General features: G+C 37.4%; 1 protein-coding gene across 2 annotated transcripts in view; it reads left to right on the plus strand.

The window, feature by feature from the left end:
• The window catches only part of SLC2A13 (solute carrier family 2 member 13), a 487,541-nt gene that overhangs the window by 108,864 nt on the left and 353,691 nt on the right, over positions 1-24,986 (plus strand). For both annotated transcript variants that reach the window (XM_043886959.1, XM_043886951.1), the window contains exon 3: positions 10,581-10,789. In XM_043886959.1, the coding sequence (XP_043742894.1) occupies positions 10,581-10,789 (209 nt within the window). The remainder of the gene's footprint in view (positions 1-10,580; positions 10,790-24,986) is intronic.

The following is a 24,986-nucleotide window of genomic DNA, read 5'->3' on the forward strand; positions in this document are numbered from 1 at the left end:
GGATGACAGACGATGAGATGGTTGAGTGGCATTACTGACTCAATGGACATGAGTTTGAGTGAACTCCAGGAGTTGGTGATGGACAGGGAGTCCTGGTGTGGTGCAGTCCATGGGGTCTCAAAGAGTTGGACTCGACTGAGCAACTGAACTGAATTGAAGCCACTTGTCTTGTGTATTGATCTCAGATTTCTTTCAGAGGTTTTTTCCCTAAAGTTGTAGATAGAGTTAATATTTTCTTTGGCTTATGTCTATGTTTATACCTATGGCTATGATTTTTTTTACATAGACTCATTTACTAGGTAACACAAAAATTGCTCATTTGCTGCTGCTGTATCATTTTTTTTTTTACTAGCGAGAATACAACTTGACACATTAATTTTTTTTTTATTATTTACCCCCAGCTGTGTGTCTCTTTGTTCTGTCTGCCTTCAGATTTTCAAGTGTATTAGTCATTGACAATATGAATGATCATTGATGAATACAGAATATAGCCCTTAATGGCAGAAGAAAATTAACTTATTAGCCTGAGGTCTTAATTAGGCAGTATTTTTTTTCTTTTTAAAAATTTGTTATTGAGATATAATTGATTTACAATGTTGTGTTAGTTTCAGGTAAATTTGAAAGTGAATCTTTTATACAAGTGCATATATCTATTCTTTTTAACTTCATTTCACATATAGACCATTATAGAATATTGAATAGAGTTCCCTGTCCTAGGTCCTTGTTAGTTATCTATTTTATATATGGTAGTGTATATGTGTCAATATCAGTCCCCAATTTATTCCTCTCCCCCTCTTACCTGCTGGAAGCCATAAATTTATTACCTATGTCTGTAACTCTATTTTGGTTTTGTAGATAAGTTCATTTGCAGCCTTTTTAAGGCAGTATAATTCTTAATTTAATTTTTTCTGAGTGATGAACAAAACTTAAAAAATATATTATGAAGTAAGTTGTTATAACTGTAGCAGATAGTAAAATTCAGTACTGTGTTCTTGCATTTAAAACTTTTGCATTAAGTAGGAACACATATAAATCATAACTTATGTTTGATGACTATTGAGTAAATATTTTATTATTAATATTTAAAGGTGGCTGTTTCTTTTGTAAACCCAAGAATAGAAATTTTGGAGTAAATGTATTACTCATGTATTATTACTTAAAGTATATGAGAAATATATGAAAAAACTCAAAATCCATAGGACTCTTGAACATCAAAGTTGAGTAGCCCTAGATATAGGGCTGAAGGACTGTGTTCTTGGATGTGGTTTGAAGGAATTGGCTTATGGCTTTTTAAGGGGAAGTTCTTACCAGTCTAAATAGAGTATAACGATCAATATATTGGAAAGTTGCAGCTTAGGGAGATGTTTTTGGATTTACACAATACTGCACTCTGATTGTTTGTTCATGATGCTCAACTTCTTAGAGTTTGGCACTTAACTTACATTCAGATGTTTGAATTTCAGCCTTAGCATTCTAAGTAAGCATGCTGCTGCTGCTGCTGCTGCTAAGTCGCTTCAGTTGTGTCCGACTCTGTGCGACCCCATAGACGGCAGCCCACCAGGCTCCCCTGTCCCTGGGATTCTCCAGGCAAGAACACTGGAGTGGGTTGCCATTTCCTTCTCCAATGCATGAAAGTGAAAAGTGAAAGTGAAGTCGCTTAGTCTTGTCAGACTCTTAGCGACCCCATGGACCACAGCCCACCAGGCTCCTCTGTCCATGGGATTTTCCAGGCAAGAGTACTGGAGTGGGGTCCATTGCCTTCTCCACCAAGTAAACATAAAGTAACATAAATCTTCATAAAGTAACATTTTCAAAGAATTTACTGATTCTAACTGCTGACTTGTTCTGATATTCAGTGAAACGTTTCAGGAAAAAAAGGTTTAAAGTTTATTTCAAAATTACATGTGAAAGGATGCCAGTTTGAAATTGTAGAGTTTTAAAGAATAAAACACAGCATCTTAGTATTTATGATGCAATGTTCCTCTAATATATTTGTGTTCTTAGAAATGGGTTAACATACTAGCCCATAGAAATGGGCTAGCATAACATTCTTATTTTTAAATTAATAGAAAATAGATATAAATGCAAACTAGAAGATAAAGAATGGAGGTAAAACTGTTAGAATAACAAATACATTTTTTTCCAGTTTATTATAAGACGGTATTTATATTATTAGAGGATATTGCTAAAAACCCTCCTTGTACCCAAGACAGTTTTAGAGGTTGTGTTTTGAAAAATATCAAGATTCTCTATGACTAGAAAAATGTAATGTGATGATTTGGCTTAAAAATGGAGATTTTTAACAACCTGAGGTCTAGAGACAGGTAAGGAAGTGATTATTGAGCTGCACCTTAATGCTCTCATGGCTCTTGAGGAGGATAATTGGCTAAATGACTGCAGTGTCCAAAAAAATCTTTGCTGGGCTTTTCCACATGAAAATGCCTTCTGTTAGTAGAATCCAGCACCTCAAGGGCCATGAAAATAATTTTGTATAGTTTGTTTTAAATGTAACACTTTGTAATACAATTCCCCTAGCTGTGATAGTCTTTCTGTTATAGCTTGACTTATAATTAAAACCATAAATCGTATGTATGGCTCTTACATTATAAGGCCCTGGTAACCTTTTTTTTCCTGTCATTTGAGAATTTGAGGAAGAAAAAGAATAGAGGGGAGAAAAGAAGTAAAAAAGAATATGATGCCGGATAACAGTTACTCTCTCCAGCACAGTTCCTTTCGGGGAAGCCTCTGGGAGGCAGACATTGGAAAACAAAATGTAGAGAAAAGCAACTTTAGATCAATTAATATCACATATGTCACATAAAGAGACTTCCCAGGTGGCGCTAGTGGTAAAGAACTTGCCTGCCCATGCAGACAATGTAAGAGACATGGATTCAATTCCTGGGTTGGGAAGATCCCCTGGAGGAGGAAATGGCAATCCACTCCAGTATTCTTGCCTGGAAAATTCCACGAACATAGGAGCTTGGCAGGCTACATTCCATGGGGTCACAAAGAGTCAGACACAACTGAAGTGACAGCACAGCCCAGCCCAGCTTGTCATATAAAACATTTTAAAAGGATCAACTCTCAAGTCAAAATTTTGTTGCTCCAATTTTCTTCTAAATTATCTGTTGTCTTATTGTCTAGATTTTTCCTGTTTGAAAAGTTTACCTGTATAGAGTAAAGAAAAATGACATCAAAATTCAGTTTGGCATAGGGTACAGTAGAAGTTTACCCTTACAAATTACATTTTCTTTTAACTAATAGTCAGCTGTTCTCATAGAAACACTCTGGTGTTGAGAGGATAAAAAGATATTTGGTTTGCCACTAGCAGGTCAGCGTTGTTAAGTCCAGTTTGCAGATCCCTAGCCCAGTGGGTGCCTAGGTCAGTGCTGTGTTTGGCAAGACTGGGAGGACAGCACCCAGAGGCTCTTTCTCCTTCTGTTGCTACCGGGCTTTACTGAGATGTGTTAACAACACTGAGAGATGTGTAAACAACAAACTTCTGAAGCGATCCTTCAAAGTATTTAAATATGAGACTAATGTAAATGTATGCCCCCTTTTATGAATTTTATCAAGTAATTGTTAAACATTTATTGTAGCTTAACTTAAAAGAAACATTTATTATAGGAAGCCTGGGTTTTTAATCCTAATTCTACTGCATGCTAGTTCTTTATCTTCTTTGTGCCTCGTTTCCTTGTCTTTAAAATGGTAATAATAATGGTACGTATGTCCTAGGGTTGTTTAGAGATAAATAAGTTAGGATATTTTAATTCCTTTGAGCAGTGCTTAGCACACAGTAACTAGTGCTAGTGCTATGCGTTAGCTATTACTTTCGCTGTTACTGTGAAATGATCATATGTCCAAGCTAAATTTATACCTTCAAGTAGAAGTTCGTGAATTTAGAACATAATTAACATCACTGTGGAAATACTAGAGATAAATAATATGTTTACCTGTTGACTGTGTTATCAGATAACCATTTTGTCATCAGTTCAGAGAGGGGCAGTTATGAACTACAAAATACTGTGCCTTAAGTGTCCATCTGTTTGAGGACACTTGTCTTTCATTTCATAGGTGAGAGCAATGTGATTCCTTTAAGACAAGATAGACTGTAAATGTTCAGTTCCATGAAGGACTTGTTTGGTTTTGTGTGAGGATCAGGTCACCCAAAAGCAGCAGCTTAGCAGGTCTGCTCAGCCGTAGTGTCGAAGGTTGACACCTAGGAAGGAAGGATGTTTGGTTTACAGAGTTTCAGTTCCTGAGACTGGGAAGGCTTAATCCGAGATGAAACCAGGCTTGTCTCCTTTGTTGATAGCTGGCCAAAACACACAATTTGAAAGTATTGCTTAGTGTTTGAGGCTCCTGTCTTAGTTGTCTGGTATGTAGGTCTGAGTACTGCTAGTTGTTCCAGAGAATAGCTCATTTGTTAACTTTAGCTTAGCAAGTTTTAAAAGGTATCTTTCTATGAGTGATCTTGATATTAAAGAAAATGCTAAAGATTTTAGAATTCATGAAGGCTTGGCACTTTTTCTTGAGTCAAGCTCCTTTCCCATTCTTTCAGCTTGATGTGCTTATCTGGCCTCTAGAAGGTAAATGGCGTTTGGTTAAAATGTGAACCTTGAGAATTTATTGTTCACTTTAACCCCGGGCTTTTAAAATACTTAGATCAGTGGTTTTCAGCCAGGAAGACACATTAGTACCACCTTGGGAACTTTTAAGAAAATAGAATTCCCTGGTCTTAAAGCCCAGACCAGTTAGTCAGAATCTCTGGGGTGGCTGGGACCTGGATGCCGGTATGTTTTAAAAGCCTCTTGGGTGATTCTAATGTGTAGGCAGGGTTTAGAACTCTTGATTGGACTTATAATAAGGAGATATCCCATGTTAGGGGGCTACCTGTTTGTTTGGGAATTGCCTGCCTGTTTTATTAGTGTACTCTTGTCATTCATTTGGTTTCCTTGGATTTAGAGGACTCTTGGTGAGTCTGTAGCAGTGCTTTAACTAGCCTAGATTGTATGCAGGTCAAGAAGCAACAGTTAGAACTGGGCATGGAACAATAGACTGGTTCCAAATTGGGAAAGGAGTATGTCAAGGCTGTATATTGTCACCCTGCTTATTTAACTTATATGCAGAGTACATCATGCGAAATGCTGGGCTGGATGAATCACAAGCTGGAATCACATTGCTGGGAGAGTTATCAATAACCTCAGATATGCAAATGATGTCACTCTTATGGCAGAACATGAAGAAGAACTAAAGAGCCTCATGATGAAAGTGAAAAAAGAGAGTGAAAAAGCTGGCTTAAAACTCAACATGCAAAAAATGAAGATCATGGCATCTGGTGATGACATCATGGATGCAAAGATGGGGAAATAGATGCAAATAGATGTGGAAACAATGGAAACAGTGACCAATTTTACTTTCCTGGGCTCAAAAATCACTGCAGATGGTGACTGCAGCCATGAAATTAAAAGACGCTTGCTCCTTGGAAGAAAAACTATGACCAACCTGGACAGCATATTAAAAAGCAGAGACATTACTTTGCTGACAAAGGTCCAAAGGAATGGTTTTTCTAGTAGTCATGTATGGATGTGAGAGTTGGACCATAAAGAAAGCTGAGTGCTGAAGAATTAATGCTTTTGAAATGTGGTGTTGGAGAAGACTCTTGAGAGTCCCTTGGACTGCAAGGAGATAAAACCATTCAGTGCTAAAGGAAATCAGTCCTGAATATTCATTGGAAGGACTGATGCTGAAGCTGAAGCTGTAATACTTTGGGCACCTGATATGAAGAATTGACTCTTTGGGAAAGACTCTGATGCTGGGAAAGACCCTGATGCTGGGAAAGATTCAAGTCAGGAGGAGAAGGGGACGCCAGAGGATGAGATGGGTTGTATGTTATCACCAACTCGATGGACATGAGTTTGAGCAAGCTCTGGGTGATGGACAGGGGAGCCTGCTGTGCTGCATTCCATGGGGTCACAAAGAGTCAGACACGACTGAGCGACTGAGCTGAACTGAAAATAAGCTTCTTTGTTTTACTTTTAAAAGAGAAATCTTAGGATGTAAATGTATAAAACATGTTTATCTTGACCAGTCTCTGAAAATAGGCTTTAATTTCCTTAACATTTGGCAATAGAATGTGAGTTTCTTTTTCTTATCCTGGTATTAAGTCATTGAATTGTAAATGTCAGATCTAGACTCTTTGCATTTAGAAATTTCAGAAGACTGGAGGGCTGAAGTATTCTGTCTCCTACAGCTGGCTTAGAAAACAAGCTAATATGTATGTTTGTGTTTTTCTTTTCCCTTTTCTCCTCTTCTTTTTTCTTTTAGTTTTTAAAAAAGCTTATGTTCTTAATGAACATAATGAAGTGAACATAATGAGCATAATGAAGTGTACCAGGGAAGCCTACAATAGTGCAAAGTATTACCTGAGCATCTTTGGGTCTAAAAATGATTCAGTTTCTATATTCATTTCAGTGCTTCTTTGAAGTATTTAGTGTATCCCTTTAATCTTAATTCATCACTAAAGGGAGTTTGGAGAACAGAATAAAAGATGGAGAAAGGTATAAAGAAATGAACATAAAGGGTTTCACCATTAGTATTTTTCTTATTTATTTCCTAATTCAACATATTTGCTTTCTACCTTTTTATTTGCTGTTGTTCAGTTGCTAACTTGTGTCTGATTCTTTGTGACCCCATGGACTGCAGCGCGCCAGGCTTCCCTGTCCTTCACCATCTCCTTGAGTTTGCTCAAACTCGTGTGCATTGAGTTGGTGATGCCATCCAACCATCTCATCCTTTGTTGCCCTCTTCTCGTCTTGCCATCAATCTTTCCCAGCATCAGGGTCTTCCAGTGAGTAAGCTCTTCAAGTCATCTTTTTATTGCTTTTCTTTTAAGTAATTGGCAGTGTAGGATAATCTTTTCTCTTAAATTTTTAAAGCGAGAGCACAACTTAATAGAAATTTCATTCATTTACAGCATTAAATCAAACATCTAAGTAACAGATTTGGTTATACAAATTAACATTGTAAAGGAAAGAGGCCAGAAATATGCTTTTGGGTGAGCTAATCTTTTTAGTTCTCATCAAATGAGTCTTCTTCAGAAGAAAAGGTTTGGTTATATGTTGAATTACAAAAATTTAGTTTCTTGGAAAGAATTACTCTGTAAGTAACTTTGCAGACCTAAATGACCCAGTAGGGTTTTGCATAAAATGTTATTATAGAAATGTGAAGCAGTTATTTTCTGTTTAGTTTTTATAGACAGTTTATATTATATAGCTGTTTTGTATCATTTCACAAAACATTTACTAAATACCCACTGTGCAAGATACTTTATAAGGTCCTTTGCTGAATACGTGGTTAAATATGCAATCAAGTGAAATAGGTAAATAATTTATTATAATATAAGGTATAATATGCCAGCAAATTTGGAAAACTCAGCAGTGGCCACAGGACTGGAAAAGGTCAGTTTTCATTCCAATCCCTAAGAAAGGCAATCGCAAAGAATGCTCAAACTACCACACAATTGCACTCACCTCACACGCTAGTAAAGTAATGCTCAAAATTCTCCAAGCCAGGCTTCAACAATACGTGAACTGTGAACTTCCAGATGTTCAAGCTGGTTTTAGAAAAGGCAGAGGAACCAGAGATCAAATTGCTAACATCCGCTGGTTCATCGAAAAAGCAAGAGAGTTCCGGAAAAACATCTATTTCTGCTTTATTGACTACGCCAAAGCCTTCGACTGTGTGGATCACAATAAACTGTGGAAAATTCTGAAAGAGATGGGAATACCAGACCATCTGACCTGCCTCTTGAGAAACCTGTATGCAGGTCAGGAAGCAATGGTTAGAACTGGACATGGAACAACAGACTGGTTCCAAATAGGAAAAGGAGTATGTCAAGGCTGTATATTGTCACCCTGCTTATTTAACTTATATGCAGAGTACATCGTGAGAAATGCTGGGCTGGAATAAGCACAAGCTGGAATCAAGATTGCTGGGAGAAATATCAATAGCCTCAGATATGCAGATGACACCACCCTTATGGCAGAAAGTGAAGAGGAACTAAAAAGCCTCTTGATGAAAGTGAAAGAGGAGAGTGAAAAAGTTGGCTCAAAGCTCAACATTCAGAAAACTAAGATCATGGCATCTGGTCCCATCACCTCATGGGAAATAGATGGGGAGACAGTGGAAACAGTGTCAGACTTCATTTTTTGGGGCTCCAAAATCACTGCAGATGGTGATTGCAGCCATGAAATTAAAAGACGCTTCCTCCTTGGAAGGAAAGTTATGACCAACCTAGACAGCATATTAAAAAGAAGACACATTACTTTGCCAACAGAGGTCCGTCTGGTCAAAGCTATGGTTTTTCCAGTGGTCATGTATGGATGTGAGAGTTGGACTGTGAGGAAAGCTGAGCACCGAAGAATTGATGCTCTTGAACTGTGGTGTTGGAGAAGACTCTTGAGAGTCCCTTGGACTGCAAGGAGATCCAACCAGTCCATCCTAAAGGAGATCAGTCCTGGGTGTTCATTGGAGGGACTGATGCTGAAGCTGAAACTCCAATACTTTGGCCACCTCATGCGAAGAGTTGACTCACTGGAAAAGACCCTGATGCTGGGAGGGATTGGGGGCAGGAGGAGAAGGGGACGACAGAGGATGAGATGGATGGATGGCATCACCGACTCGATGGGCATGAGTTTGGGTAAACTCCAGGAGTTGGTGATGGACAGGGAGGCCTGACATGCTGCAATTCATGGAGTCGCAAAGAGTCGGACATGACTGAGTGACTTAACTGAACTGAACTGAAGGTGTAATGACATAATTGAGGTTAAAAATATTTTGTAGGTGAGCTGAGGAAGGAATGATTCAGTATTGGTGCAATCATCAAAATTAATGGATTAAAGTATGAAACATGTCTAATAAGATCTTTTAATATTGTAGGTCAAGTGATTTATTTAGTCAGTCATTGATACTTTCTATATCTTAGTTAATTTTTCTGAGTGTATTTGTTGCTATAGTTTGTCATAAGAGATACTCTGAACACTTATGTAGCAGTTGTATTTTGCTTTTCTTCTCTCTTTGGAATTAAAATGAAATTTCCTGGAAAATAATAGAATTGTTCACAAAATATGTGTATGGAATCTTCAGGTTTGCTGTACTTTTGGTTTGGCATAGCTTAACACCTGATGTGAAGAACTGACTCATTGGAAAAGACTCTGATGCTGGGAAAGATTCAAGGCAGGAGGAGAAGGGGATGACAGAGGCTGAGATGGTTGGATGGCATCACCAACTCGATGGACATGAGTTTGAGCAAGCTCCAGGAGTTGGTGATGGACAGGGAAGCCTGGCGTGCTGCAGTCCATGGGGTCGAAGAGATTCAGACACGCCTGAGCGACTGAACTGAACTGAAATTCTAGAATAGCTTTGAAAAGTGTGTTGAGTCAGGTGGATTCTCATTAATTTATGGATTATTATGTAATCAGGACTGGCCTTCTGAGCTCTACCACCATGTATCTACCATGGAAAATATTCTGGGAACTTGGATCAGTAGGAAACATCCAAGTGTTCTAGATTGATTTTTTTTTTTTAAGTTGCTCAGTTGTGTCTGATTCTTCCTAGATTCATAGAACCCATCAGTTTAAAGAGGCCTTGAAGTTTATGTAATATAACTCAGTTTAAAAGAATTGAGGCCTGGAGATGTTAGGAGATTAGTCCAGTGGTCAGAATAATTTGAAGAGATCTTTGATATTGATATATTCATATTGGTATTTTTGTTATTTCTCTGGTGGATTTAAAGTGGTGTTCTTATTTGCTATTTAGAATTTTGCCAGTCATTAAGAATAGACAGTTATGTTGATGTGTGGCAAAAACCATCACAATATTGTAATTATCCTACAATTAAAATAAGAACAGACGTCTGAAGAAGAGGACAACTGAAACAACATAAGCAGCTTTGTCATATTCCTAAACATTTTAATAATCATTATTTGCATCTAACTATATTTTTTCTGCTCTCGGCTCTAACTCTCTGTCCTTCCCCATCTCCTTGTCTTGTCTTTTTTAAAAAACAAAGTAAAGTGCTTTTGGCCTGAAAACATATGCTGCTTGATGGCAAAATGAAATCATAACTGGTTATTTACAGAGAAGAAATAATTGTAAAGAAATCTGAGCATATATTTTAATGAATAGTATATCTTCTAACCAGATATTAGAGGATTTTGTCTTAACTCCATGTTTATGTTGTAAATTGCAAAATTATAGTAGTGTTAGATAGGAATGGTGATTATGGTGTTTTGCATGTTGTGTTTGGTTCAGAATGTATATCTGTAATGAATGTGACTTTTGTCCATTCCTTGTCATTGTAATTTGTGGGAGAGAAAGAGGAATCAGATTTCTTATTTTTCAATTTCCTGCTACAGTATAAAAATGTCGTTATTTTTGATGACACACACACACATATATATATGATGAAAAGATTTTACCATTATATGTTATTCTTAATGTGGTAAATGCAAACTTTTGTTCATACTCAGCATTTATAAGACCACATTTTACAGCAATATATTGATTTCTTATTGCAGGTACATGCTGGGACTTGCAGCAATTCCAGCAGTTATACAGTTTTTTGGCTTTCTCTTTTTACCTGAAAGCCCTCGATGGCTTATTCAGAAAGGGCAGACTCAAAAGGCCCGTAGAATTTTATCTCAGATGCGTGGTAACCAGACCATTGATGAGGAGTATGATAGTATCAAAAACAACATTGAAGAAGAGGAAAAAGAGGTTGGCTCAGGTATGTGACTTTTATACCTATATTAATTTTAAGACTCCATAATAATTTTACTTATAAATCATACTCTTTTAATTTTATTTAATATATCTAAATGATGAAGTGGTTCTATATGTATAACTAAGTCAAAATAAATGTATATTAATTTCAAAAGCAAATAATTGTGTTAGAATGAAGAAAAAAATTCCCAGAATGCCACTGTCCTCGCATAATTTTTATTTTTGTGATTTCTTTTAAGTCAGATATACTTGATATAGGTGTCATTTTGTATGGGGGGACATTTTTTGAGTATATTTTACATGTAAATATATAATATATAAAGATAAACCTGCATTATTGACCTTCTGTCTTAAAAGTCGGCGTGAACTATTGTCAAAATAAAACACTTAAGTAAAATTAAACACCTTGTTTACATGTGTTACATTAATTTCCATACTAATTAATTTCCATACTGAGCGTATACCTTCATATACTAGTTATGGAATAGTTTTGCATTTCCCTGTTTTCATTAAAATGTTTGATTGTCTAATTACAATTCTACTATGTCAGAAACCAAAAAAAAAGCAAGTTTCTGGTTAATTTATGTTGATGAATATAATTTCAGAGAAGAAATCATATAGGGATTTAAAAATTCTCAGACAGGATCTATAATCTTGACAGCCTGATTTGACTCAGCAATTTGCCAGTTTTATGATGGGAAGAAAATAGATATTTTACAATGCCTGTTGGATTCACATCCCCCAAAATTGTTTCATTTTCTCTCAACTTTCCTTCTGCCTCTACAGTAATTGGTTGTTCAGTGGAGATGCTTAACTTATATTAGTAAAATGGTTATTCACAGCTGAAAAAATACCAAACACACCCCTTTATTGATATATGTCTTATACAAGTCTTGGAAGGTCTGTTCACTCACCTCTCTTACTATTCTTTGGTAGAGCTGAAGGAACAGTAGAATGAACGCTTTTCAGAAACTGGTCACTCTGGTAGCCACACATGTGTGCATGTGTGCTTATTTGCTCAGGTGTGTCTGACTCTTTGCAACCCCGTGGACTGTAGCCTGTCAGTCTCCTCTGTTCATGGGATTTTCCAGGCAGGAATACTGGAGTGGGTAGCCATGCCCTCCTCCAGGGGATCATCCCTACCCAGGGATCGAACCCAGGTCTCCCACATTGCAAGCAGATTCTTTACCGTCTGAGCCAGCAGGGAAGCCCAGCGTGGCTTGACTTAGATACACACAGCTCAGCACCGTGATCTTATTACTGCCTTGCTCAGACCAAAGCCTTTAGCTAATTGTGAGCCCAATCTAGGTGAAGGTCATTTTTACCAAAAAGTTTCTCAGTATATATACCGTGTGCCTGGCGTTGTCAGCATTTCCAGTACTCTGCGCACACCTGTGCGTGTGTGCGCAGTCACTTTAGTTGTGTCCGACTCTTTGCAGTGCTGTGGATTGCAGCCTGCCTGGCTCCTCTATCCATGCTATTTTCCAGTCTGTAATACTGGAGTGGGTTGTCATGCCTTCCTCCAGGGGATCTTCCCAACCCAGAGATTGAACCCACGTCTCTAATGACTGCATTGGCAGGCAGGTTCTTTACTCTAGTGCTAACCTGGGAAGCCCAAGTACTCTGCACGTTAGTGTATACATTAAACAACAAAAGAATTCATTTTTATGAGTTCAGGATTGTATTAGGTTTTAAAATATAATTTCACATGTTAATTTAAATTACAAATAACTTATTTTATGCTTCTGACTAAATTCCTTTCATCAGTTACTTGAATTAAATATGAGGTTGTTTTTGTAGTAATCAGTACTCTTGAAACCCATATGCTAATAATGTGTGAGTGGAAATATTTGTTGAGTATTAGGTTATACTAAATACTACTTAGAACATAAGTTTTTATTAATTTATGTGAGGGATAGGACAACAACTTAATTAAAAAAAATCATGTTCTTGTTGTGGAGTGGGTATACCACAGAGTTTACTACACAGCTTTGAACATGTAGCTTCATTTTGACTACTTAAGAATTTGACTGGTCTAGCCATGCAGTTGTTGACAATGCACATTGCCTCTCATGACTATTTGGAATGTATAATCAAATGGGTTTTTATATTTATAGATACACAGGATTGCAATAATCTGCATCTGCTTTGGTGGTGGTCGTGGTGGTTTAGTTGCTAAGTCATGTGTGACTCTTGTGACCCCAAGGACAGTAGCCTGTCAGGCTCCTCTGTCCATGGGATTCTCCAGGCAAGAATACTGGAGTGGGTTGCCATTTCCTTCTCCAGAGATTGAACCCAGGTCTGCTGCATTGCAGGCAGATTCTTTACCAACTGAGCTACAAGGGAAGCCCTACTTTAATTTTTATCAGAAGTTCTTGGGAACTACTTACTATGTTTAAGCTATTTAAATGTTAGCTATTTAATCATTTCCATTTAGCTATTTAATCATTTCCTCATTAAAACATTGCTTTATATGCACATTTGGCACAAATTTTCTTTTAAAATTATATACATAAATGTATTTGTTATACATTACACATTCATTGAAAATTTAAAGAAAAGGCAGCCATCACTTCAAAGACAAAGTGGCAGAAATCTTAATACTGTGTTATTCACTGAATCTCAGTATGTCTTATGCTTGATTAAATATTACAAACTTTATAACTAATAGGATTAATGATTTATCCATTTCTGAATTTGTATTATTTGAATACTGTCCTCTTGCTTAATTTTAAAACTAATCCATTGTTCTTTTATAAAGGTAAAGAATTAATAGCATTGTGGCATGAATGCACACAGTTTTGCCCGTGTTACATGACACCAGTAACTTGGGGCTTCATTTTGTTATTGACCACAATAAAACATGTTTTGCACAGTATCAATTTTATTGCATCATTTTCATGTCCATGAGCAAAACTGTGTCAGTTCAGTTGGTAAATAGCAGTGCTAGAATTTATCTTAACAGCCAGGATGTCTTGCCCTCAGTCACTTTACATTTGAAGATAGGCTACATGGACTATTACACATGAAGAAACAGCTAACTTTGAAATAAAAAATGTTCTAGCTCAGAGAAGATTCAGCCATTGTGTCGGAGGATTAGAGAGTGACATATGTCAGTCAGTCCGTGGATTCTGTTGAGGTGAATTTCAAGCCATGACTTGGAGCCCAGAAACTCCGAGCGGTGGAGGACAGTTGTTTGGAGGAAAGAGCCTTGACCTGGGCACCGTATATACCCTGATATTCCAGGAGGGTAGAAAATAGTTGTTTAATAAACCACTTTTTCTTTTAGGCAGAAATATTGTATCATCAGACCTTGTGGCTTAGTTTCCTGCTACCTGTGAGTGTGCTAAATCTGGTTCCAGATCAGCAAACCGTGTCCTTCTCTCAGAGTTCCCAGTGGATTTGTGACTTGTGACTGTTGTGCTCCTTCGTGAAGTGAAAGTCGCTCAGTCATGTCCGACGCTGTGTGACCCTGTGGAATTCTCCAGGCCGGAATACTGGAGTGGGAAGCTCTTCCCTTCTCTAGGGGATCTTCCCAACCCCGGGATTGAACCCAGGTCTCCCGCATTGCAGGTGTACCTTCTCTTTTTGTGAAAATTTTTTCCCCTTGGTCACTTGAATTAAAATTTGACTTTTTGAGGAAAATAGGGATAGTGGCTGAATTATGTATTCATTTTTTTGACGTGTGAAATGTTAGCCTATATGGGACTGAATTACTTCTGGGTCCAAAACACAATTTATGACTTTATGCAGTGAATATTGTGGCTTCTCTGACCAGGTCAGCAACAGAGATGAGGCTCATAGGCCGTGCTTGGAGTAGGATGGGGTTATAATGGGATTTCATCTCTTCTACACATGGCATGGAGATCGACCTCAAATTAGGTCCTATTTGCCTTAGGCCACAGATCCAAAAATATTGCTTTGATTTATGTCAAAGAGTATTCTCTGTTTTCTTTTGGAAGTTTTATGGTTTCCAGTTGTATGTCTAGGTCTTTAATCCATTCTGAGTTTATTTTTGAATATGATGTGAGAAAATGTTCTAATTTTATTCTTTTATATGTAGTTATCTGGTTTTCCCAGCACCACTTATTAAAGAGACTGTATTTTCCTCATTGTGTATTCTTGCCTCCTTGTCATAGATTGACCAACCATAAATGTGTGAGTTTATTTCTGGGCTCTCTATTCTCTATTCATTGTTCTGAATGTCTATTTTGTGGCCAGTACCATACTGTTTTGATGACTTTGTATGAAGTCAGGAAGCATGATACCTCCAACTGTTTTGGCTTTTCAGTGTCTTTTGTGTTTCCATTAAAATCTTAAAATTACTTGTTTATTTCTGTGAAGTGTACCACTGGTAGTTTGATAGGGATTGCATTGAATCTGTAGATTGTCTTGGGTAGTGTGGTCATCTTAACAATATTAATTTTTCCCATCCATCAACATGGTATATCTTTGCATCAGTTTGTATCACCTTCCATTTCTTTCATAGTGTTTTATAGTTTTCTGAGTACAGGTATTTTATCTCCATAGTTAAATTTATTCCCTAGGTATTTTTTAATGTGATGGCAAGTAGGATTTAAAAAAAAATTCTCATTTTGGCATTTTATTGTTAATGTGTAGAAATGCAGCAGATTTCTATATATTAAATTTGTATCCTGTAACTTTATTAATTGATGAACTCTAAACTCTAGTGCTTTTTCAGTGGCATTTTTAGGATTTTCAATGTATAGTACCGTATCATCTGGCCATTTTACTTCTTTCTTTCAGATTTGGATTCCTTTTATTTTTTCTTCTTCTCGGCTGTAGCTGGCACATCTGAAAAAAAAAAAAAGTGGTGAGAGAGGGCATTCTTACCTTCTTCCTGATCTTATAGAAAGTCCTTTCAGTTTTCATTGTTGAGTATGGTATTAGCTGTGGGTTTGTCATAAATGGTTTTATTCTGTTGAAGTAAGTCCCCTGTATACCCACTTTGTGGAGAGTTTTTAATCACGAATGGATGCTGAATTATGTCAAAAGGTTTTTCTGCATCTGTTGAGATTATCGTATGATTTTTATTCTTCACTTTGTTAATCACATTAATTGATTTGTGGATATTAGCCATCTCTAGAGTAAATTCCACTTGATCATGGTGTGTGATTCTTCTAATGTATTGTTGTATTTGGCTTGCTGTTATTTTGTTGAGGATTTTTGCATGTGTGTCCATCAGTGATAATGGCCTGTAATTTTTTTTAATATATATTTCTGTTTGGTTTTGGTATCAGAGTTATTCTGGTCTTATAGAATGAGTTTGGAAGCATTCATTCCTCTGTGATTTTCAGCAATAAGTTTGAGAATTACAGGTGCTAACTGTTCTATAAATGTTTGGTAGAATTCACCTATGAAGCCATCTGGTCTAGATGTTTGTTAGTTGAGAGTTTTTGATTATTGATTCAATTTCATTTCTGGTAACCAGCCTGTTTCTATTTTCTATTTCATTCTGGTCAGTCTTGAAAGATTGTACATTTCTAGGAACTCATCCATTTCTTCTAGATTATTCATTTTATTAGTGTATAATCATTAATACTGTCCTTTGTATTTCTGTGGTGTTGGTTGTAAGTATTCCTTTTTCATATCTGATATAATTTAATTGGGTCCTCTCTCCTTTTTTGTTGATCAGTCTGGCTTAAACTTATCAATTTCGTTTGTCTTTTTAAAGAACTGGCTCTTCATCTCATTGATCTTTTCTATTATTTTTTTCGGCGCTATTTTATGTCTGTAATTCTCTGGTCTTTGATTTCTTTCCTTTGGCTAACTTTGGATATTCTTTGTCCTTGTTTTTTCCAGTTCCTTAGGTATAAGGTTGGGTTGTTTATTTGAGATTTTTCTCATTTTCTGAGGTTTGTTTGTATCACTGTAAAATTCCCTCGTAGAACTGCTTTTGCTACATCCCACAGATTTTGAATCATTGTGTTTTGTTTTCACTTGTCTGAAGGTGTGTGTGTGTGTGTCTGTGTATGTGTATGTGTGTGTTTAGATCTGAAATTAGGCCATTGTAGATAGCATATATGGGCTTCCTTGGTAGCTCAGCTGGTAAAGAATCTGTAATTCAGGAGACCCATTTCAATTCCTGGGTCGAGAACATCCCTCTGGAGAAGGAGTAGGCTACCCACTCCAGTATTCTTGGGCTTCCCTGGTGGCTCAGACAGTAAAGAATACGCCTGCAATTCAGAAGACCTGGTTCGATCCCTGGGTTGGGAGGATCGCCTGGAGGAGGGCATGGCAAGCCTCTCCAGTATTCTTGCCTGGAGAATCTCCATGGACAGAGGAGCCTGGTGGGCTACAGTCCATGGGGTCACAAAGAATCTCAAACATAACTGAGCGACTACGCACAGCACAGCACAGATAGCATATATATGGGTTTGTTTTGTATCCATTCATCCAGTCTATGTCCTTTCATGGGAGCATGTAGTCTGTTTAAATTGAAAGTAATTATTGATAATTAGGTACCTACTGCCTTTTAAAAAAATGTTTTGGGGTAGTTTTGTAGTTAGTTTTTGCTCTTCTTTTGATTTATGCTGTTGTAATTTGATCTTTAGTGTTATGCTTTGATTCCTTCTTCTTTTTTGTACACATCTATTACAGGTCTGGTTTGTGGTTACCATGAGGTTTTTTTTTTTTTAATAACTTTTACTCCTTCGAAGAAAAGTTATGACCAACCTAGACAGCATATTAAAAAGCAGTGACATTACTTTGTTAGCAAAGGTCCATCTAGTCAAGGCTATGGTTTTTCCAGTAGTCATGTATCGATGTGAGAGTTGGACTATAAAGAAAGCTGAGCACCAAAGAATTGATGCTTTTGAACTGTGGTGTTGGAGAAGACTCTTGAGAATCCCTTGGACTGCAAGGAGATCCAACCAGTCCATCCTAAAGGAGGTCAGTCTTGGGTGTTCATTGGAAGGACTGATGCTGAAGCTGAAACTCCAATACTTTGGCCACCTGATGCAAAGAGCTGACTCTTGAAAAGACCCTGATGCTGGGAAACATTGAGGGCAGGAGGAGAAGGGGACGACAGCAGATGAGATGGTTGGATGGCATCACTGACTCAATGGACATGAGTTTGAGTAAACTCCAGGAGTTGGTGATAGACAGGGAGGCCTGGCGTGCTGCGGTTCACGGGGTCACAAAGAGTCAGACACGACTGAGCAACTGAACTGAACTGAATATATATATATATACATATGATTATTTTAAATTGCTAATCTCTTCATTTCAAATGCAATTTAATAATCCTATATTTTCTTCAACCTTCCCCAGGATTACTTTTCTTGACATCATATCCTTCCCCAGGATTACTTTTCTTGACATCATATTTTACATATCTTTGTTTTGGGTATTCCTCAACTACTTATAGCAGATACAGATGACTTTATACTGCTTTTGTCTTTTAACCTTTTTTACTAACTTTGTCCATGCTTGATTACTACCTTTACTGTGTTTTTACCTTTACTGTATTTTTGCCTTAACCCGTGAGCTTTTTTTCCTTTAGTAATTTTTGTGTTTTCAGTTGTGGATTTTTTTTTTTTTTTTTTTTTTTCGCTCACCTTTAACATTTATTGTAGAGGAGTTATTGTGGTGCTGAACTCTTTCAGTTTTTGCTTATCTAGAAACCTTTTGATCTCATCATCAAATCTGAATGAAAGCCTAGCTGGGTAGGTAATTTTTGATGTAGGTTTTTCGCTTTCACCACTTTAAGTATATTGTGACACTCTCTTCTGACCTCAGGGTTTGTGATGAAAAGTCAGCTGATAGACCTGAGAGTCCCACGTTTGGTGCCTGTGCACTCATGTGTGGTCCTGAGTCCTAGGCCCTCAGTGGGTGTAGCCATCTCCAAGGATGGCTGTATGTTCACGGGTTTTATAGCAGCCTTCCTACTTTTGGGGGGCTGTGTCCTCTCCAGGTTAGTTGCTTGGCTTGAGACATCCCAGTACAAGTGCTAATAGCCTGCTAGGCAGAGCCAGGTCCCTAGGCTGATAAACTAGGGGCGGGGCTTGTTAGTACCACTGTCCAGATGGTGGAACAAGTTCCCAAAAATGGATAATGCCAGTATCTGTGTTCCCAGGGTAAGCTCCACTTGCTTCTGGCTTCTTCTGGAGATTCTTCAAGATTAGCCTGCATCTGACCCAGGATCCTTTAAAATTACTGCTTCTGCCCTGGGTCCCTGAGCATGTGACATTTTCGTTGCACTCTAAGAGTGGAGTCTCTATCTTCCACAGGTCTCCTGAATGTAAGCCCTACTGACCTTCAAAACCAGATATTCCAGGGGCTGGTCTTCCCAGTGAAGGGCTTCCTGCATTTCTAATTTTCCTCTCATGTGGATCACCCACCTAGAGGCATGGGTCTTGTCTACACCTCTGCTTCTCCTACCCATATCATTGTGGTTTCTTCTTTATATCTTTAGTTATATATTTTTTTCTGATAGATTCTGGTCTTTCTCATCAATATTGCTCTGTAAATGGTTGTAATTTTTGTGTGCCCACGAGAGGAGGGGAGCTGCAGGTCTTTCTACTCCACCATTATGGCCAAGCTTTCTTCATTTTCATATTTTTAAAATTAAGATATAATAATTGACATATAACTTTGTATTAGTTTCAAATGTACATCATAATGATGTGATATATGTTCATACTGTGAAGTGATCACCACACACAGTAAAAAACATTTTTTTCTTAACTTTTTCAATTTTTTATCCTCCACCAGAGAACAACAAGTATATTCATCAGGTGGCTTCATAGGAGAGTTGAAGGCTGTTACTGAGAGTTGAAGGCTGTTACTGACATGCTTCTCAGAAGAAGCCTGTTAGACAGGACTCAGGGAAAGTCTGACATTAGGCACGCTTTCTGCCACTCCCTTCTACGCTCTACACTGCAGGATTAAAGCAGGATCATTGAAGGGAAAATGTGCACAAAGAAAGTTTTCTCTCCCTGGAGAAATACACAGATGTTGATGCTTGAACCCTTACAAAAAGACCAGGGAACATGTTTTGGGATCATCAAGGCAACTTTGGTGCTCCAGCAGGTTGATAACGGGAGCCAGGCAAGGGGGAGACTGAATACAGACCTGAGGTGACAGGGGCAGCCTCCTGCAAATATGTTCATCTGTTTATAGCACATGGGCAGTCTGAGGAATTTGAAAATGTAAACGGACTTTTTTTTTTTTTTTTTTAGCGAAGAACTTCTTTGTATGTCCTATCTTTATATATATGGGCTTCCCTGGTGGCTCAGAGGTTAAGGCATCTGCCTGCAGTGCAGGAGATCTGGGTTATGTAAATCTTTTTACAGTTAATATTGCCTCAGTACCGTTCATTTCAGTCGCTCAATTGTGTCCAACTCTTTGCGATCCCATGGACTGTGGCACTCCAAGCCTCCCTGTCCATCACCAGCTTCCGGAATTTACGCAAACTCACATCCATTGAGTCGGTGTTATCATCCAACCATCACATCCTCTGTCGTCCCCTTCTGCTCCTGCCTTCAATCTTTCCCAGCATCAGGGTCTTTTCCAATGAGTCAGCTCTTCGCATCAGGTGGCAAAAGTATTAGAGTTTCAGCTTCAACATCAGTCCTTCCAGTGAATATTCAGGATTGATTTCCTTTAGGATGGACTGGTTGGATCTCCTTGGAGTCCAAGGGACTCTCAAGAGTCTTCTCCAACACCACAGTTCAAAAGCATCGACTCTTCAGCACTCAGCTTTCTTCACAGTCCAACTCTCACATCCATACATGACTGCTGGAAAAACCTAGCCTTGACTAGATGGACCTTTGTTGGAAAAGTAATGTCTCCGCTTTTTAATATGCTATCTGGGTTGGTCATAACTTCCTCCAAGGAGTAAGTGTTTTTTTATTTCATGGCTGCAGTCACCATCTGCAGAGATTTTGGAGCCCAAAAAAGTAAAATCTGCCACTGTTTCCACTTTTTCCCCATCTATTTACCATGAAGTGATGGGACAGGATGCCATGTTCTTAATTTTCTGAATGTTGAGCTTTAAGCCAACTCTTTCACTCTCCTCTTTTACTTTTGTCAAGAGGCTCTTTAGTTCTTCTTCACTTTATGCCATAAAGGTGGTATCATCTACATATCTGAGATTATTGATATTGCCTAGGTTTACCTAAAACACAGATACTTCCAAAATTGATTTATTTCATGTAAGAATGTCACTGAGAAATTGCCCTACCCTTTGGGCACTAAAAACCTTAATATTTGGGTGTATGTGAGAACAGCAGCCCAGAGGTACTAGTTAATGCTTTAAACTGAAATTAGATCCAGGCCTGCTGGTTGCTAGTCACTTTTGTGGTGCATTCAGGTTATCTATGCAGTGTTTAATCTTTGCAGAAACATTTATGTCAAGATTTGCATTGTTTAATTGTATCAACAAATCAACTCAGTAATCTGTAAGAATGTTGACTCTGCATTTTGCCTTCACTGGGTAGTTTAATCTCCAGCCTGGAAAGGAAGAATGTTGTAGGATGGAAAATTTATTCAAGACCCTCCTGTGAGTTCATTTTTTAAAGCCTGGTATGACTTACCTCTAGCTGTTTGGAGGTCATACCTACGGTGTACATGAAAGAATAGCTGCATCTCTCTCTCTTCTCTTTCTTCCAGTAATTTTTCAGTCAGGTCATCAAGATTCATATCCTTATAAATCAGTTTCCTTTTTTTATGAATTGATATTGTGTGGCCATTTCAACAAATCATATTCTGCAGAGAGGTCAAAAAGGGTAGATATATATCATCTGTTTTAATAGAAATCCTTCCAAATGTTTCTGTAGATATCTAATTCCAGCCTAATGACATTTCAGTGGAATGCTCGTTGCAGTTGACATCTATTGCCCTTAGCTCAAAGTGTCATTTTTCCAAATGTTTCTGGTAGTTTTGCTTATATTTTCTTTGTGTGATAGTAGTGTTTCCTGACTGAAAGTAATGCGTATGTGCTATTTACTTGGTGATTTGAAATAGATATTAACAAATTGCTTCTCAGCAAGATGGACAACCAATTTTCCATATGTAGGGAAAGAAAATGTTTCTATATCTAATATTCTTGAAGTTGTTGCAAAATTGTCCAGATGGTCAACTGTGAGGTTGTTATATGTATCTCCTATGGTAAATGGTAGAATAAAATAAAAGGTTAAATGAAAAGCTACTTTAATTCTCTTTGTGTTAACAAGCTGTAAGCTGAATGATTGTTAAAAGAATATATAATTCTATTCAGTTTTTTAGTTAAACTTATTTTCTTAGCCATCATGACTTATTTAAAAGAATTGCTATTTAGTTCAACGTGGCTTTAAATAAAAGTGGCTTTGGCCCCAGAAAACTTTTAAAATCATAAGCAAAATTGAAATCGTTCTTAGGTTTTACATTAAAATGTCATTGATTCTCCTCTTACAAAGAGATAAAGAACAACATTGAGAAAATTTTCTATTCTGTAAATCATGGAGAAAGGAAGTACTTTTCAGATTACCTATAGCCTCCCAAGCCATTTTTACTGGTTTATATTGAAAATCAGATTGTTTCAGAAAGTTGATAGTTGATGGTTCATCCTTCTGCTTTCTTGCTAAGATGTAGAAAATCTCATAGAAAAATCCATGCCTAAGACGTTTTGCTTTTGTCAAATTTTTCTTTTTTATTCCAACACATTATAAAGTTTTTTCTGTATTTAATACAGATAGGAGGAGAAAACCCAACAAAGTACATTTCAAAAGGAATGTAATTCTTGAGTTGCTGCTTCAGGGAAGTTCATTTCTAACTTAACACTAAATCCATCATTCAGCACAAATGATAGTCTGCTTTGTAAATAAAACCATGGTCAGGAGGTTTCTTTCCTTGAGAAAAGACAAACTGTTTTGCCCTTTAAAGGTTACCTGGTGTTTGGAGAAGGTTAGAGGAATATCCTGAAGAAAATGCAGTTTTCTTCATCTGAAAAGGAAAGGCACATGAGCCACTCTTGAATGTTGGGACTTTTTAGTGATAACAGTCCAGTTCTATTGATGGGTTGTTGAATCAATCACAATATTAATAACCATGTTGTGTGTTGTCTGAAGAAACTTGCCTATTTACAAATGTCAGAAGAGATCATCTCAAATGTTTCTCAAAGATCCAAGGAATTACTCTTAAATTTTTCTAACGTTTTAAATTCAGTTTGCACTGGCAGATAGAGTGGTCATACAGTGTTAATTTTCTCCTTCTTTTACTGCTTTATATCAAACCTTACAAACACTCATGAGAGTGATTTTTAATCTGTTAAATTTAACAAATTAAAAAATTTTAATATAACAAATCATTTAATTTTTAGTCTTAGTGCACACTTACCATAGATATATACATTTCAGTTAACTTACTTATCTGCATTTAAATTATTTGAAATGTACTCGATAAGGAGATATGTGCTTGGCAGGATAGACTGAGGAGAAAAATACTGCATTTATGAAGCTAGACCATGAATAAATTGCTGTAGAGTTGTCTTCACACTTTGAGTATACTGTTTTCCTCCCTGATTTTTTTCAAGATATTTCCTTGAAAATGATTCCACTGTGTGTCTTAGAATAAAACAAATCTTCAAAATACCTTTTTTAAAAAGTAGAATCTAATAAATGCTCTTTCTAGGGGATGAAGGAGACCTAGAGACTTTTAAAACCAGGTTTGTATAAAAGCAAAGATGACTTTTAGTGCTCTCATTCATTATTCATATGTAAACAATAATAGTGTGAAGATGCCAGACGCAGTAACTATTTATTGAATGCTTAGTTCTGTAAATGTTTCATGCATGTGTGCGTGCGCACACACACCATTCTCTGATTCTAAAACAACCTACAGTTTAGGCATTATCATCCACATTGTATTGAGAAAATGGATCGCTGTCGCAGGCAAACAGCTGGGACGCGAACGAGGCAGGATCTGAGTCTTACCTCACCTCCTCTCAAGCCTCTCCGTATTCCACTTGGCAAATTGTTCATCTCATGCCCCCTCTGCACTATGCAGCGTGGATGTATATGCTGAAAAAAGAGATTAGGCCTTGTCCTTGCTCTTAAGAAGCTAAGCTTTATAACTTCCTTAAGTTTGTCTTCCTTTTCTAAAGGGAAAAACAGAAAACACCCTCAAAAATATGAATAAGACAACCCTCAGAGTCATTTGGCAAATAATTTACTTGAGTTGCTTTCACTTTGAGAGCATATTTTCCTTCGGTTCCCTCATTTCCACCCTTGATGTCATTGGCTGAGTGGGTTTCTGCTGTTCATCTCTGGGTATCGGCTAACAGTGGTTTCTGCTGGTCTTCTTGCTTCTGGCATTCACTTTCATTTACTTTCTTCATTCACCCTCTTCATTTACTTTCTCAGAGGCCTCCAAGGGTTATCATCCCAACACATACACAACATCACATCCCTCTCCTCAGAAACAAATTCCATGATATGTTAATAAACTTTCTTTAAAATCTGGTTTTAGTTTATCTTTCCAGTTTATTTCACTAGAGCCAAGACTTTGTCATCATTAAAAGGAAGATGCCACCTTGGAAGATGCCACCTTCATTGACTGAGTGGAGCCTCCTGACTCTCAGGGTGGGGAGTTGATGACTAGAGGTGGGGAGACGGTCTGGGTGGAGTTCCCGAGCTTCACTATTTGATCCAGCCAGTGCTTCCTGCAAAGAAAATGTAAATATTGCCTCACACTAAAAAGTATATTACATTTGAAAACTAGTAACATGGTGAATATTTTCTATGCTAAGAAGGCCTTAACATGATCCATCATCATTTACATTTGGAAAATTGTTGAGAAAGACTGAAATAGAAGTACTTAGGTATTTCTTTCTGTGTAGTCTAGTAGATACTGATATTGAGTTGTACAAGTGTAGAAAGTCTACAAATTATATAAAATCATGTCTCATCTGAAAGAAATAAATTTAAAAAGGTAGTATAGGAATATTTTATTGTGTTTAAGATGATAGGCTTGGCACTGTTCTCATTGGTGGTAGTGAAAGGTTGTTGCTGAATCACGAAAAGATGGCGGGGTTCTTGGCCTCCGGAGGAGAAGAATTCAATCTGGGGCCAGAAACGAGGCTGGATCACTCAGAGCTTTTGTGTAATAAAGTTTTATTAAAGTATAAAGGAGATAGAGAAAGCTTCTGACATAGACATCAGAAGGGGGTAGAAAGAATACCCCCTTGCTAGGCTTAGCAC

This window comes from Cervus elaphus, chromosome 3 (assembly GCF_910594005.1).
Source record: "Cervus elaphus chromosome 3, mCerEla1.1, whole genome shotgun sequence".
Taxonomy (NCBI): Eukaryota; Metazoa; Chordata; class Mammalia; order Artiodactyla; family Cervidae; genus Cervus; species Cervus elaphus.